General features: G+C 47.7%; 1 protein-coding gene across 1 annotated transcript in view; it reads left to right on the top strand.

The window, feature by feature from the left end:
- The window catches only part of TNR (tenascin R), a 303471-nt gene extending 298735 nt beyond the window's left edge, over window positions 1-4736 (top strand). The window contains exons 22-23 of the mRNA XM_050962984.1: window positions 2325-2488; window positions 2882-4736. Of these exons, the coding sequence (XP_050818941.1) occupies window positions 2325-2488; window positions 2882-3001 (284 nt within the window). The 3' untranslated portion in view covers window positions 3002-4736. The remainder of the gene's footprint in view (window positions 1-2324; window positions 2489-2881) is intronic.
- Window positions 4737-14021: the final 9285 nt, after the last annotated feature.

Genomic DNA, 14021 nt, shown 5'->3' with positions numbered 1-14021 from the left:
TAAGCTTGAGCAGCGTAAGGAAATCCCACCACTCAAAAGATTAATTTCTTTCCTGGATGCTACTAACCATCTGGCCCATCCAAATACAGGCCCTTAGTTGTCTCTGCTGCCTTGTGAGTAATCAGATAAACCACTATGGTAATCACCAGGAGGCACAAGTTTAATCAGCACATAGAATTTTCCATGGGCAGCACTATACAACACCCATTGATGTTCAGCTAATTGGATCAATAATGAGAGCTAGTGCCTCGTACAACTAAAACAGCAGATCAGCCTGTTAATGCCATGCTTTCATAGGAACTGAAAAGCTGAAGCCATCCATATAGTACCATTATATACTTTGCTAGAACGTTAGCCCAGCCACTGTTCTTGGGTGAGACAGAACTGCTAAGCTTCACCCACCACAATGTTGGCAGGACGATGTTCTAACATTGAGATACCTTCAGGGGAGTGGTGGGAGAGAACTCCCTTCCACAACTAAGACTAGATATTTCAATGAATAACAAAATTAGCCGCAGCTTGTCAGGGACAGACAGAGGCAGCCAGGTCTAGTGGTTAGCAGGTCATGTTTGGGTTACCGGGAATCAGGCTGGAGCCAGACACACCAATCCAGACAGGGTCAGGCACGACTCAGGTCACGACTCAGGAAGCAAGCAGATCAGCAGCTGAAGCACTAGGCGAGATGTCCAAGCAGCAGCCACCTAGGGCCTACTTGTGCAAACCGTTTCTTGTGCCTCTCTTTGGGTTTAAATATGATGCCTTGACCAATCAGAGCTTCCGGTGTTCCTCCAATCAGGGCTCCCTGATGTCACTTCAGGTTTAATGCTTTATCCACTCAGTCAGTGAGTAGCAAACTGCTGGGTGCGAGCAGGGACGTGTTAGATGAGTGGAAACCCTGTGGCCCAAGGTTCAAGATGGAGGGGGGAGTCAGGATACAGCTATTCTAGCTTGGATAAAAATGTCTAATGAGCATAAATTCCCAGACTCCAGGTACAAGGCAACCACTCTCTGCCTGGGGCAGCAAGAAACCGTCTACCATATGTAAGATGTAGAATTGTCCATGCCTGTAAGACATCTAGTACTGGGAGAGGAAAGACAGTAGACTAGATGAACTGTTAGTTTGATACAGCATAGCAGTTCCTATGGCCCAGACCCTCAAAGGTATTAAGGCACCTAATTCCCATTGAAATCAAGAGGAGTTAGGCACTTCAATACCTCTGAGGATCCTGGCCTATGTTTGTATCATATCTAGGAGTCTGACACTCCTCCCCTATCCCTAAACTGGCTGAATTATAATGCAACAAAACGCTTTGTGCTTCAAACCCTTTTCTGCAGAGTTAATAATGACAGAGGGGAACCACCCTTTTTGCCTCTTGAAAGGAGTAAAGGTTTCCCAGCCAGTACATTTCCCTTGGGTTTTCCCACATGTGTACTCTGTGTGTGTACGCGCATGCACATCTCTGTGTTCTTTTTTCAGGACTGTGCATAATTAATATTTTCTGGGCTCTTTGGTATTCTCTTGGGGCATTACAAAGTGTTTATTCACTTCTTATTGCCCATCATGCATTTAGGGTTACTTTGGAAACATAGAAGCATGACAAAAGTGAAGCAGAAGATGGGCCCAACCCAAAAACCCTAGACTGGCAAATCTCCCAAGTGTAGGAAAGTTCACATCATGATCCAAACTCTGCAGCCAACACCTGCCTACAATGAGCCAAACCACTTCCCCAGATTTGAAAAGCCCCAAACTTTGCAAACTCAGGCTTATCTCTAATTACCATATTCATTACCCTTTCTGTTTTGAGCCAGTCAGACCACAGTCTGAAGGGACCAATGTTTAGAAGGAGAAAACACTCCCTTTGGCCAATGGGTGTAAACAGAAACCCTTCATTAGAGCAGTGATGGGTCCTCGCCTCACACCTACATCTAGATTTCCAGTTCAGGGGTGTTTGGATCCAGGAATTTGCTTTAGCCATGAAATTCAGAACTGGACCTGGCTGCAGGTTTTCACCATCTCCAAAGCCCAAAGGGGTTCAGCTCCAAGGATCTAGATTTTGTTCAGGCCCATCTTTACACCAGAGTGTCAGCAGAAAGATCTAGGACGCAAGAGGTCAGGAGGTTAGGAACTCAAACTAATCTTATTCCTGTCGCATTCTGCCAGTTTTCAACTCTTTGAGCTGAAGAGCTATAGATTAGCAGAACGAACAATGTTATTACATCATAATTTACTCATTGTAGAGAGACTAGCCAGGCCTGACATGGTTGTGCTTACACACCGCAGGCGCACCCCTGAGCCTCTCCTCACACCGTCTCCCTTTATACAGGAGATTCACTCACCTATCACCAGGGACGTCCGTTTTCCACCAAGGACAGAGACAACGACGTTGCTGTTACAAACTGTGCCATGTCATACAAAGGGGCCTGGTGGTATAAGAACTGCCACCGGACCAACCTCAATGGCAAGTACGGCGAGTCCCGGCACAGTCAGGTAAGCACGGAACCACGCAAAAGAGAGATGGTGCTTCTCATAACCAGGAGCCCCAAGGTGCCTTTCCCGGGCCCTTCCCTTTCATTACACTGGGCAGAGTCCATCTGGTTTCAGAAGGGAAACTTTAAAGCAATGTCTCTTGCCTTATGAGTGGAAGACACAGGAAGACTAACGAGTTACCACATACGTGAGAGCAGTGGGGGGATAACAAGTCAGAGAGAGAAACCTACACATTTCTTGCCCAGAGAGTAATAAGAGAAGCTGCTTCATTAAACAAACTCTTTTCTTTCTTCCCACTAAACTTCCAAGTTCAAACATGTTTCCTTCTTTCCCCACTCCCTCCACCTGTTTTGTTGTTTTTGCCCTGTGCCTTTCTCTCCTTCCTGCTCACAGGGGATTAACTGGTTCCACTGGAAAGGCCACGAGTTCTCCATACCCTTTGTGGAAATGAAGATGCGACCCTACAACCACCGTAACATCTCGGGAAGGAAACGACGGTCCCTACAGCTGTGAGCCAGCAGGAATCCTGTCCTTCCCCGCCCCAGCCACCCGACCCGTTCTGTCATTCATTTGTATTTTATAATATGAAAAGGGAAGAGAAATACTACTACTCTGAGCTAGCAACCTGGTCCATAAGAGTCCTGGAAGGGCTGACTGAGTGGCTGGTAGGCTTTGGAAAGGGAAGGGCCTCAACATCTTCCCAGTGAAATGCCGAGTGCCCGCTCCCCCTGCCCACAACGTGGAAAGAGCAAGAGAGATGGATTTTTAGTATTTTTTTAAAGACTTATAAATCCCAGGTGAACCCCGTAGGACATATTTTTGTTGAAGGTGCTCCCTCGCCACCATCTCCACGGCAGCAGGGCCTCCTTCATGCTGCAGGTCCTGTCAGCCAGGGACGTCGATGGAGGCTGGCCAGGCCATGCTCTGGGGGCAGGTTTGCTTTTCGGCTGAGCTGTTGGACTAGAGCCTGCAGCTGAGGCCGCATGTAACAGCAGCTGCACCTGGGCAGGGACCACACATAGTGCCAGGTCATTTGATCATACTCAGAGGCAACATCCCAGGGACAGAGACTCCACCTCCTCCGTCTGTCATACCAGCCAGGGAGAGCCTGCCCCCTCCCCAACATAATGCCCAATCCCTCTGTTAGCCATGATGATGCAGCTGTCCCTCTCCCTTTGACCAAGAACACACAGTGTTCCTTATCCCCAGGAGCTCACTACATGCGTGCACACATACACAGTGGGGAGAAGTGAATTTCAAGCTTGGCATTGTGTACCGGGTTACTGCAAGTCACAGATCTCACAAGAAGTGTGAGATGTTTGTCTGCATTGTATTCATTTCTCCTTTCCTTTAGAGCAATCACAGCCTACTTATGAACCCCACCAACACCATACTTGTAACATGCCCAAGGTCACCCCCTATTTATGGCAGGCGCATGGGTAGTAACAGAATGGATGGTGCACTGCATCTGCCTGTAGATGTGAGCTGCTTAGCTGCTTTAGTGTTTTCTGGGGTGCAAAAGTGGCCCATCTACTCTGCATGTTGACTTCATTATAAACCCTTTGGTGGGTTTTTGCTGTTATTTTTATAAGGCCTAGCTCAGGGTTGAGGAGAGGAGAGGAGAGAAGGAATCACAGGAAACAGCTTCTAGGAATCTTTAATGTCATTCTGAAGTAAGTTCATTTAAGCTCCTTTTTCACTGTTATTTTTATGTATGATAATTTGTGACTCATAGTTGTTATTGGTCCTAAACCAAAGAGTATTAGAGCAAGAGCAGTGAGCAGAAGAACGGGCAAGTGGCCGCAGTTCATCCTGAAACTTGCAGAATAAATTGCAGCCATGTGCTGTGACATCTAGTCATCCTATTCGTGTTCCCTGGGGTTATGGAGGAAGGATGGTTTGGTGGTTGAGTCAAAAGACTTCAATGTAGATTCTCTTCCCACCAGCCTCCTCTGTGATCTTGGGTGAGTCACAACGTCTCTGTGAGCTGTTTCCACCAGCTCTCCCCTAGGGAACTGAACTCTTCCCTCCCTCACAGTGTTGTCACAAGGCTTAATTCATTGACATTTGTAGAGCGCTTTCAGATCCTTGGACGAAAGGCCCCATATAAGTTCCAAACATTATGTTTTACCTCCTTATAAAGGGACACTGCCCTGGTTAAAACCTGATATTTAAAAGCTCTATCCCATCACTGCCTGTTGTTACTAACAACACCTTTAATTATTAAAAGTGATTTTCAAACACTGAATTTACTTCTTAACGTTGATGCTGCTTATGTTTTGCACTTTAATCAGTTTGGCCAATGAGAACAGACCAGGCACTTTCCCCTGGTGCATCCCATGCACTAGCACGAGGCGGTTTTGTGTGGGGTCACCATACTGTAGAGGAAAGGTTACCGGGGACTATCGCTATTTGATAGTGGGCCTGAGTCTCATTTACACCAAGGCCACTTTGCATTCAATTGCAGTTTACGCCCACTTTCAGAGAGCACGTAAAGGGGCCTGAGTGGAACAGAGAATTCAGGACAGAGTCTCTTTAACAGATTCAAGGAGTGTGACTAACTCCGATCTGTTCCCATCCAGCCTGTGTCCAGTGGAGAGACAGGAGACTGAGCAGGAAATGTAGTCTCCCCCTTCCCCTCTGCGCTGCCTGTGCCATGCATTGGGACATAAAAACCTAACTAACCCTGGGTTCAGGATTAGGTACAACCCTCAGTCTCCTGGCTGTAAGGTCAAGGGGAAAGACCTCATCTGTTGCTAGTCTGGTCTGGTGGAACAGTGCTGCAGCGGCCCTGTCCTTCACTCAGTTGCCTCTTCCAGTGATGTGGCACTGGTCTGACCCAGCATGACAATGGCACTAAGCCTTACTTTCAGTCCTGAACCCAGGGGGTTTCCTGACCCTTGAGCACATGAATGGGTGAGAGGGTGGTGCTCAGCTAGGCGTAGTTCTGCACACATGTTGGATGTAGAGATGGATCCACAGCCCACTGAAGCTAGCAGAGAGTCTCCTGTGGATTTTAGCGGGCTTTGGACAAGGCCCTGAGTAAATCACCATGAACCAGAGAAGGTGTAGGGAGATCAAGGAGGAACAAGAAGGCTTCAATGAAGAATTAGACCTGGGTTGGGAGGGGAGTAGGATGGATGAGACTCTCATGAGAGGTAGAAAATCTCTTCTGTCCTTAGCTACGTGCATCACTTCAGAATTCCAAAAGCCAACGAGAAGCAGCAGTTAGGACTGAAAGAAGTTTAGGAAAATCCCTAGCAATTATTTGTATGAAAACTGCCCCCACCCATTGGTAGTCCACAAACAAGAGGTGACCCTATAAAATGACAAAGCAGGGTAGTTTAATGGTTAGAACTAAGTGTAGCAACTGAGCATCCTGGCTTCAATTCCCATCTGAGCAGTGTTTCTCTGGGTAACTTCAAGATGGACAAGTCACTTGGCTTGATTGGACTTTTGTTGTCTCCATTGTCCATTCAGATGGAAGCATGAAACCTCACTGGAAATGCTGCTGCTCAGCACTAGTGATCCAGCAGAGGGAAAGAAAGCTGTTTCTTTGGATTGGTACAAAAAACAAAAAAACCCAGTATTCTAAATCACAACCTCGCCCAATCTTATCCCCATCCCCCCATAGAAACTCAGACTGATCTTTCTTTAAGCCTAGTGTTGCTAGCAGGTATCACTTCTCCAGGAAAGGATAGTTATTCTCGCAATATATTTCCCCACCACACACCCCTCCCTAGCTGCCTCCTAGCTGGGATGGGAGGGTCCTAATGAAAGGATTCCATTATCTGACCAGAAGAACACACTGCAGGATGAAGGGCAATTTGCAATCTATCTTCTGATCCCAGCGTATCCCATGACAAGTCATTACCATAGACTTGATGTGATGTTACCAACGCTGCAACATGGCACGAGGTTTTGGCAATCAACACTGACATGAAAAGGAATGGGCAGTAAGGGGCAGCCAGGGTGGGCTGAGCACAGAGCCCCCTGAGCAGGGATTGTGCCTCATTTTATCCACACGTGGTACAAGCTAAAGTTTTTCAAACTACCTCTTGCCTACTCTGAGTTGAACTTGTTTTTTTCCTCTGGCACTGGGTGGAAAATCCCTTCTCTCCATCCTCCCACTGTCCCTTGTAGCCAAGAAGCTCAGCAAGGGTTCCCACCTGGAGTAAGTTGCTGAGGAATCTTTGCTTCTTCCTTCCTCTTCTTCACCATCTCAGCCACCTTACATGCTGTCTACCTGCGTAGATTCCCAGTGCTGGCCTCCATGCTAATCAGAGACCACTTGCCCTCAGGACTACTGCTGCTGCCTTCCCTCACCCTCAGTCTCTGAGACTATTAGACCCCTCAAAGGAGAGATGCCTAGAACGTTACATTTCTGGTGCCCTGGGTGTATCCTGGGATCACCGCGGCAACCAATCAATAATGAATATCTGGCAAAATCTGGCCCTTTTCCTCCATGAAGTGTTGCCCACAAACAGGCTGCAATTTTTCAGAACATGCTGGCTTCTCAATTTTGTTCAGTTAACGTTTTGGATGAACAAAACTTCAGCTAATGGTTATGTACAAACTGAGTTCAGCGCTGGTGCTATGGGATGGGTCACCTGATTAAACATGGCCTCTTTTCTTGCGCCCTCAATGGATGACCCTTTATAACTACTTCTCTAGCCAAAACAAATTTGATTTTCTCACCCAATTAGTTCTGCTTCGTAACTGAACTAATCTTGGCCTGAAAATGCACATGAAACAAACTTGGCTCCTTCAAGCATTCATAAGAAACCTATACAAGAGGGAGCAAACTCAACTGAAGGTAAATTCTATACCAGAGGTCGGCAACCTTTCAGAAGTGGTGTGCTGAGTCTTCATTTATTCACTCTAATTTAAAGTTTCGCATGCCAGTAATACATTTTAATGTTTTTAGAAGGTCTCTTTCTATAAGTTTATAATATATAACTAAACTATTGTTGTGTGTAAAGTAAACAAGGTTTTTAAAATGTTTCAGAAGCTTCGTTTAAAATTAAATTAAAATGCGGAGCCCCCCCACCCCCAGAGCAGTGGCCAGGACCCAGGCAGTGTGAGTGCCACTGAAAATCAGCTTGCGTGCCGCAGGTTGCCTACCCCTGTTCTATACAAATGTTGCTGAGATGGTCATGGCTTATTGTCTCCCTATTTATCCAGCTCTCGTCCTGAGGAAATCACTGAGCGCTAGGTTGGAAGTCTCTCTAGATCTGGTCCCCCACCCAAGAAGTCAATGGAAAGACTCACTGATTTCAGTGAGCTCTGTCTCAAGCCTTTAACTCGCAGTGAGCCAGAGGCCTCTATGAAGTCAGGGGGAGGTGTTCTGCGCACAGGGCTTGCAAGATCAGACCCAGGATTTGGTTTGAAATGAATCTGAAGTAATGGTCCAGACTGAGTGAGGTACAAAAAGGAAAACTCTCAGCATCAGTAGTGACAGGGGAATTTGGAGTTTGCCCTGGAAAGGGCTGAGCATGCCCTATAGCTTTTGACTCGAATGGGAGCAGAAGTCTTTTGCGTGGCAGGATTTTAATATTCTTTCCCGAGTTGCTATAAGTAAGATAGGGAGGGAATGTTCTTTGTATATAACATTCCTTTAAGCCAGGGCACTAGAGTCCTTGAAAAGAAGCCTAAACTCTCTCTGAACCCTCTCACCATGGAAGAGATGCCTGTATTTACAACAAAGTACTTGGCAGCTGTTAAACAGTGAGCCCTGATCAGTAGTGTCCTGTCAGCAGTGCTAGGGAGGATATGAGGGGAGAGAGGAGAGGCTTTCTGAGGGGATGGACTTGTCTTCCTTTGCTCGGGCTGCTTTAGTGACTGAAGAAGTGGAAGTAGAGCTTAGCAGCTGTATCTTTTCTGGTAGCAAATGAACCTCATAAGGATTGGAGGTTGGGTTAGGTTTGGCTAAAAGGGCTTTGAAGGCCAGATGTTTCCCCAAATCACGAGCCAGCAAAAATCAAGCTGGGAATCTCCTGAGAACAGGCTGTCTTGAGACGTCCTGCTCCTAACCAGGCCAGAAATGGTATTATTCCACGTCTAAAGGTCACAACCATGATCGGGGCCCCAGTGGTTCAAGAACTTGCCTCGGGTGTATTTCAGCATTTCTGCTTCTGGTCCCATCTGCAATTGCAGAGAGGCCTGAATATTAAACATGTGGGGCCATGAGGGGACTTTTTCCTACAAAGGTTCTGTTTCGGTTTGGGTCAGCTTTAAGGGAAAGTTAATTTCCATTCCCATTTCATCTCAGCCGGTTCACCCACCCTTGCTCTGTTATTCGTTCTGCAGTGGTTTAAGAAGTGCCTGAAAAAAACAGGAGCTAGTGAAGGGAGAGCTGCCTTTCTGGGCTTTGCTAAAAGCACATAAATGTGAGGAATCTGGTGATAAAACGAGGCCTGGTCCTCTCCCACAGGCAGGAAAATATTCATAGGATGAGCTCTGATAGTTTGTCGGAGTTAATTGCTACCCAAGGAATTTGAAGAAACCTTTGCCTTTGTGCTAGTTTATAACAGCAGTACCCTGAGGGTCTCAAATCACACTGCAAACATAAATGAACTAACCCTTACCTTCCCCCTCAAGCATTATTTGTCCGCAATTTAGAGCAGAGAGAACTGAGTCCCCGGAGACAAGGGGAGGGTGGAGGATGAGAAGGCTGAAGAGACTTGCTGAAGGTCACACAAGGAGCCAGATCCTCACCTACTGTAAACTGGCACATCTCCGAATTCCCTGGAACTAGGCAGTATAACATCAGCTGAGGGCATGGCCTAGCAGGTCTGGTTTGTACTGGCCTTGTATCACCAGTTACTTCTGTGATAAATTTGACCTTCACCAATCTGGGAAGTCCATGTCTAAAGAGGTCTTTTCCTCTGAAGGTGACCACAGCCTTGTCTGGGTAAACGCCACACTACAAGGCAGCCTGTGGAGCATACTATACAGGTCAGAGGTCAAGATACCCCTCAATGCACATAGCCAAATGAATGACGTCTATTAGTCCTTGGTTCCCTAACACTACTGATGGCTCAGATGTCACGGCTTCACAACAGCAGTACCAGGACTGAAATGCTGGTTGCTAAGGTGTTCATCAGGTCCAGATGACTAGGAATTAAAATATCAAGGAGCAGAAACTGCAATTAAGCTCACCGAAGGGCGAGGCCACCTTCTTGAGTTATCCATGGAGACACGTGAGGAAAGAACGTTCTTTTGTCATTTCCTTTGGCATCTCTGGTTCACTGATATCACTTCCTCTCACCCTGTAATGGAACAAGTGGCAGTGACAAATACCAGCCAGAAAATAACAAGGCCAGCAAACCACTAATATATAGCCCCTGAGGCTAGGTGAGCAAAGCAGAGTAAGAGTGGCCCATGTGGGGAGATAGGAGAAGTGCAATTTATTAAATCCCAGCAGGCACACTCGTCCTTCCCCTCCTGCCTCATCCTTCCTTCTTGTAGGTCAGCTAAAGTCAAGGTTTGGTTCAGATTTCACCCCCTGCCTCCTGACAATTTTCTAGCACACTAAAAGGTGCATGGGACAGCAGCAGGAGGATGGGGGCAGGTCTATGGGTCTCACTGCTTAATACATTTTCCTGGGTGTGTGTATACGCTGTACGTGAAGATATACATATACACACATATTAATACAAGCAAACAAGCTCACTAGCCTAAGTGTAGTGCAGTATGTCAGTCAGATGAGTAACCGACTCTGGACATTACCAACAAAGTGCTCATCTGTTCAGATACCCCTCCCCCAGCCCCTACCCAAGGTCCCCCTAGGAAATTTGCTTAGAAGCATTGATTCTCTGCAAGAGAGAGAGGACCACGTTCCACACACCAGGATGCTCTCCTTTCCCAGCTGAAGGCAGCACCCCTGGAAATTCCCCCAGCTGCCCAGCATGATCTCTAAGTTCCTACAAATAAGGCAGATGCCATGGGTTGGTATGGTAATAAACACTTCCCCCACTTTATTATGACCCTGCCTGACAGTGCTTACTTCCTGTCCTGCCTATGAACTAGATAAGGCGCTCAATGGAATTTTGGTACCACATAATCTGCTACACCCTGCTATGGAATACAGCTGCGGCACTGCTGTTTCAAAGAAAGGGGAGGGGGCAGGGAAGGTGCAGGGAGCCAGCATTTTTCAGTGCGAGGCCATAGGAACAGACCCTCCTCACTCTCCACCTGGGGAGACAAACTCTGAACCCTCCAGACTTCGGCCACTGGCGCTTTTTCGGGGGGTGGCAAACAAACCCCTGCCCCCTCCACCCCTTTTGTACATACATTACTCTGGAATTGTGTTTATTATTTAAAAAAGGAATAAAGGAGGCAGAAAGCTCCCCCACACAAACTGAACTAAATCTACAGAACTGAAGTGGGGAGAGAAAACGTAACCGCCCTCCCAACCCTGTCATGGAAATGTGGCTGGGAGAATGGGACCTACGCTTGTTGACCATTGTTAACTAGTATTTTTAGTCCTGACTGCTCTTAGCCTATGTATAGTTCCTTTTTTAAAATGCATTTTCTATATATTAATAAAAGATTCCAAATGAGCAATGTGTGTGTCTGGTCAGTGAATGGGGAGAACCGCGAGGACAGAGACTGACAACTCTTTTCCATTTAGCCCTAACCCAGGCTCCTGATCTCTCTCGCTCTTACCCTATCCTCTGGGTCTGGCAAAGAGATTTTCTGTTCTGGCTTCTCTCGCTCTCCTTGATTCACCTCTCTTTCTGCCACTTACTCCTTATGTTTCCCAGGAGACACTCTTTCTGAGGCCCTGTCTCTGCGCACACGCAGCACCAATCTAACTAGAGTGGCTTGTTACCAATTGATCTGAGCCGCCCAAACCCGTTTAAGAAGCATCCACGCAAGGGACTTGCAGTGATTTAGCTCAATTGATTGAAAAACCTTTTTTAGTAGAGTCAGTGCAACTTCTGTGCAGAGCAGCCTTAAGTTGCTCCATCTCTGCCCCAGATGAATGGCAGCTGGATCGAGCAGGCAGTGATAGGACCCAAATAGATTCTGTATTTAACAGAATAGGATAGCTCAGTGGTTTGAGCAGTGGCCTGCTAAACCCAGGGTTGTGAGTTCAATCCTTGAGGGGACCATCTGGGGAACTGGGGTAAAAATCTGGGGATTGGTCCTGCTTTGAGCAGGGAGTAGGACTAGATGACCTCCTGAGGTCCCTTCCAACCCTATGATTCTATGAAAACCAAAGAGCTCTACCAATTGAATGTCCTGATTCCTAAGCTCCCTCTAGTGTTCTCTAGAAAGAATTGCACTCACTTCTGGTCTGCTCAGCCAGCACTAGATGTAGCTTCTCTCTGCTTTTTTGTCCCCACTCTCTGCCTTCCTCTGTCTAACTTACTCTTTCTTTCTTCATTTGCCTCCCTCTCACCATCTCATTCTGTGTCTTTCACTCCATTCCGCTACCCCATCTTGTTTACACAGATGTGTTTTGTTTCATGGTGTGCCCAATTCCGCCGGCCCCCGCACCATCACCACCGCGTGGGAAGCCCTTGGCACTGTTCAGCACCAGCAGCAGGCTTTGTTCCTGCAGACTATGCAGCACGAATCACCACATCTGGCCCTCTGAGGCCACCTCCCAAACCAATGGCATCCTCAGCTAGCACAGGCCCCCATCCCAGTCTGCACCACCACCCATGCTGTGCCTCACAAGGCGGAAGGACCCAGGTCTGAGCAGCTGCCAACCAAATGCAAAGCTGGCATGGGGGGGGATATCAAGGAATCCAAGAGAGAGCGTATACATACAAAGCTCCATGACGGTGCATGTCAGAGAGCACCAACTTGAACGCAGCAGCTGAGTGCTGGCTAAAAATCAGATAGCTGTTACCATTCTCCAGGGCAGGGAAGGAACAGGGCAGCTTTCTGAACCAATATGCAAAGGGAACAGACTCCCCGCAAAGTTGTTTGTTTAAAAAATCAGCACCACAGATCAAATCCCATGGTTGCCATGAAGAGATTTCTGCAAGAGGACGACAGTACCTGGCCTGCTAAACAGCCACAGCAGCTTGGTACCACTTTGTAAATGATCTAGGAATGTTAGGGAGCATATGGGCAGGTGCGCACACCCCCACACAGCCCTCCCTGGCCAGGAGTACACACACAATCCTCTCCAAAACTGATCATCCAAGGATGGGGCACTCCCTCTTGCTGGTGGCTCCCAAGCCCGGGGCAACTTGGCAGTGTTGTCTGATGGTGACAATACACAATGCCGATGAGAACAGGGACAAGAAAACAAAAGTCACTGACAGGTGTCTACCAGGCCCCCAGCTGCTGCTCCCATGGGGCTCTGGGGTTCCTGCCTCCCCACCTCAACACCACAAGACCTGGCCTGGCTGGCAGCTCCCTGGAAGCCTAGCTTCCAAACCACCTTCTGGGCCTGGATCGAGGCTCTTTTCCCACCACCGTGGCTGGCGCCTGGCTGGGCTCACTGGGTACATACCTGGCGCTCCTCTTGCCCCTTCCTTGCAGCACCGGCATTTAGCCTCTGCTGGGAAAGAGAATCCACACCAATGCAGAAACAGCAATGAGGGCTGAAGGTCTGAGGCCTCCCTTGGAGGTGTGTGGAGTACCCCTAAGATTCCCTGCACTTGGGAGATTTCAGGAAAGCTCAGAAAATACTGTGCAAAAAAAGTGAAACGGTTCCTAGTGTTCCCTGGCACACCGGGGCAGCGTTGTGCTAGGCGCTGCACAGACACTCCAGGAACGCTAGCCCTGCCCCAAAGAGTTGTATTTCACTGGAGCTTGATAGGGGAAGTCACATTCTATTATAATATCTGCAGATGTGCTCCAGGTCCACCAGGCCTGGAGGTCCCACAAGAGCAGGCAGTGCTATTGTCCCTGACAGTGATTAAAGCAGTGTCTTCCCAGCATTCCTGTGTGTCAGCCCCTTATAACCAGCCCCACCATTCAACCCCAGAGCATGATCTCCTGTCTCCTTACACAAAGGATACTGGGCTCCTAGGTGAGTCTCTTTTCTAAAGCCAACTCTCACAATAACCTTCGTCCTATGCGGCCATGCCACCTTGCACAGAGACTGGACAGCCAAGGGAGTGCAGTACTGTAGCATCAAGCTTCCCTTGCTGTCTCTCCCAGGTTCTCTCTTATTCCTTTCCTTGTGTCACTCCAAGTTGTTACCTTCCTTTCTGCTTGCCTCTTCTCTCCTTTGTTTTTCAGTTTTCCCTGTAAATAAGCCCCATCTACATCTCAGCTTTTCCCTTCCTCTTTCTATTCTTCTTTCCATTCTTAACCATCAGGCCCTGTCTCCCCACCACCACCACCACCACCACCTCCTCACCGTACCATGTGTGATATCTTCATGGCAAGCAAATGGAGGAGCCACCAGCCTTCATTCGTCTTCCGTTCTCATGTTACTAGGTCTAATTTGATTGCTGATTTAAAGGGGCAGCACCTTGTGCTATTTACTTACACATAAAGTGTCATGCTTGGATGACCTATGGATAGAAGAACTGGACAGGAATTTTCCATTGGAATGATT

Source organism: Gopherus flavomarginatus, chromosome 7, assembly GCF_025201925.1.
Source record: "Gopherus flavomarginatus isolate rGopFla2 chromosome 7, rGopFla2.mat.asm, whole genome shotgun sequence".
Classification (NCBI taxonomy): Eukaryota; Metazoa; Chordata; order Testudines; family Testudinidae; genus Gopherus; species Gopherus flavomarginatus.
The sequence above is the reverse complement of the archived record's forward strand: the minus strand, read 5'-3'. Positions and strand labels throughout refer to the sequence as shown.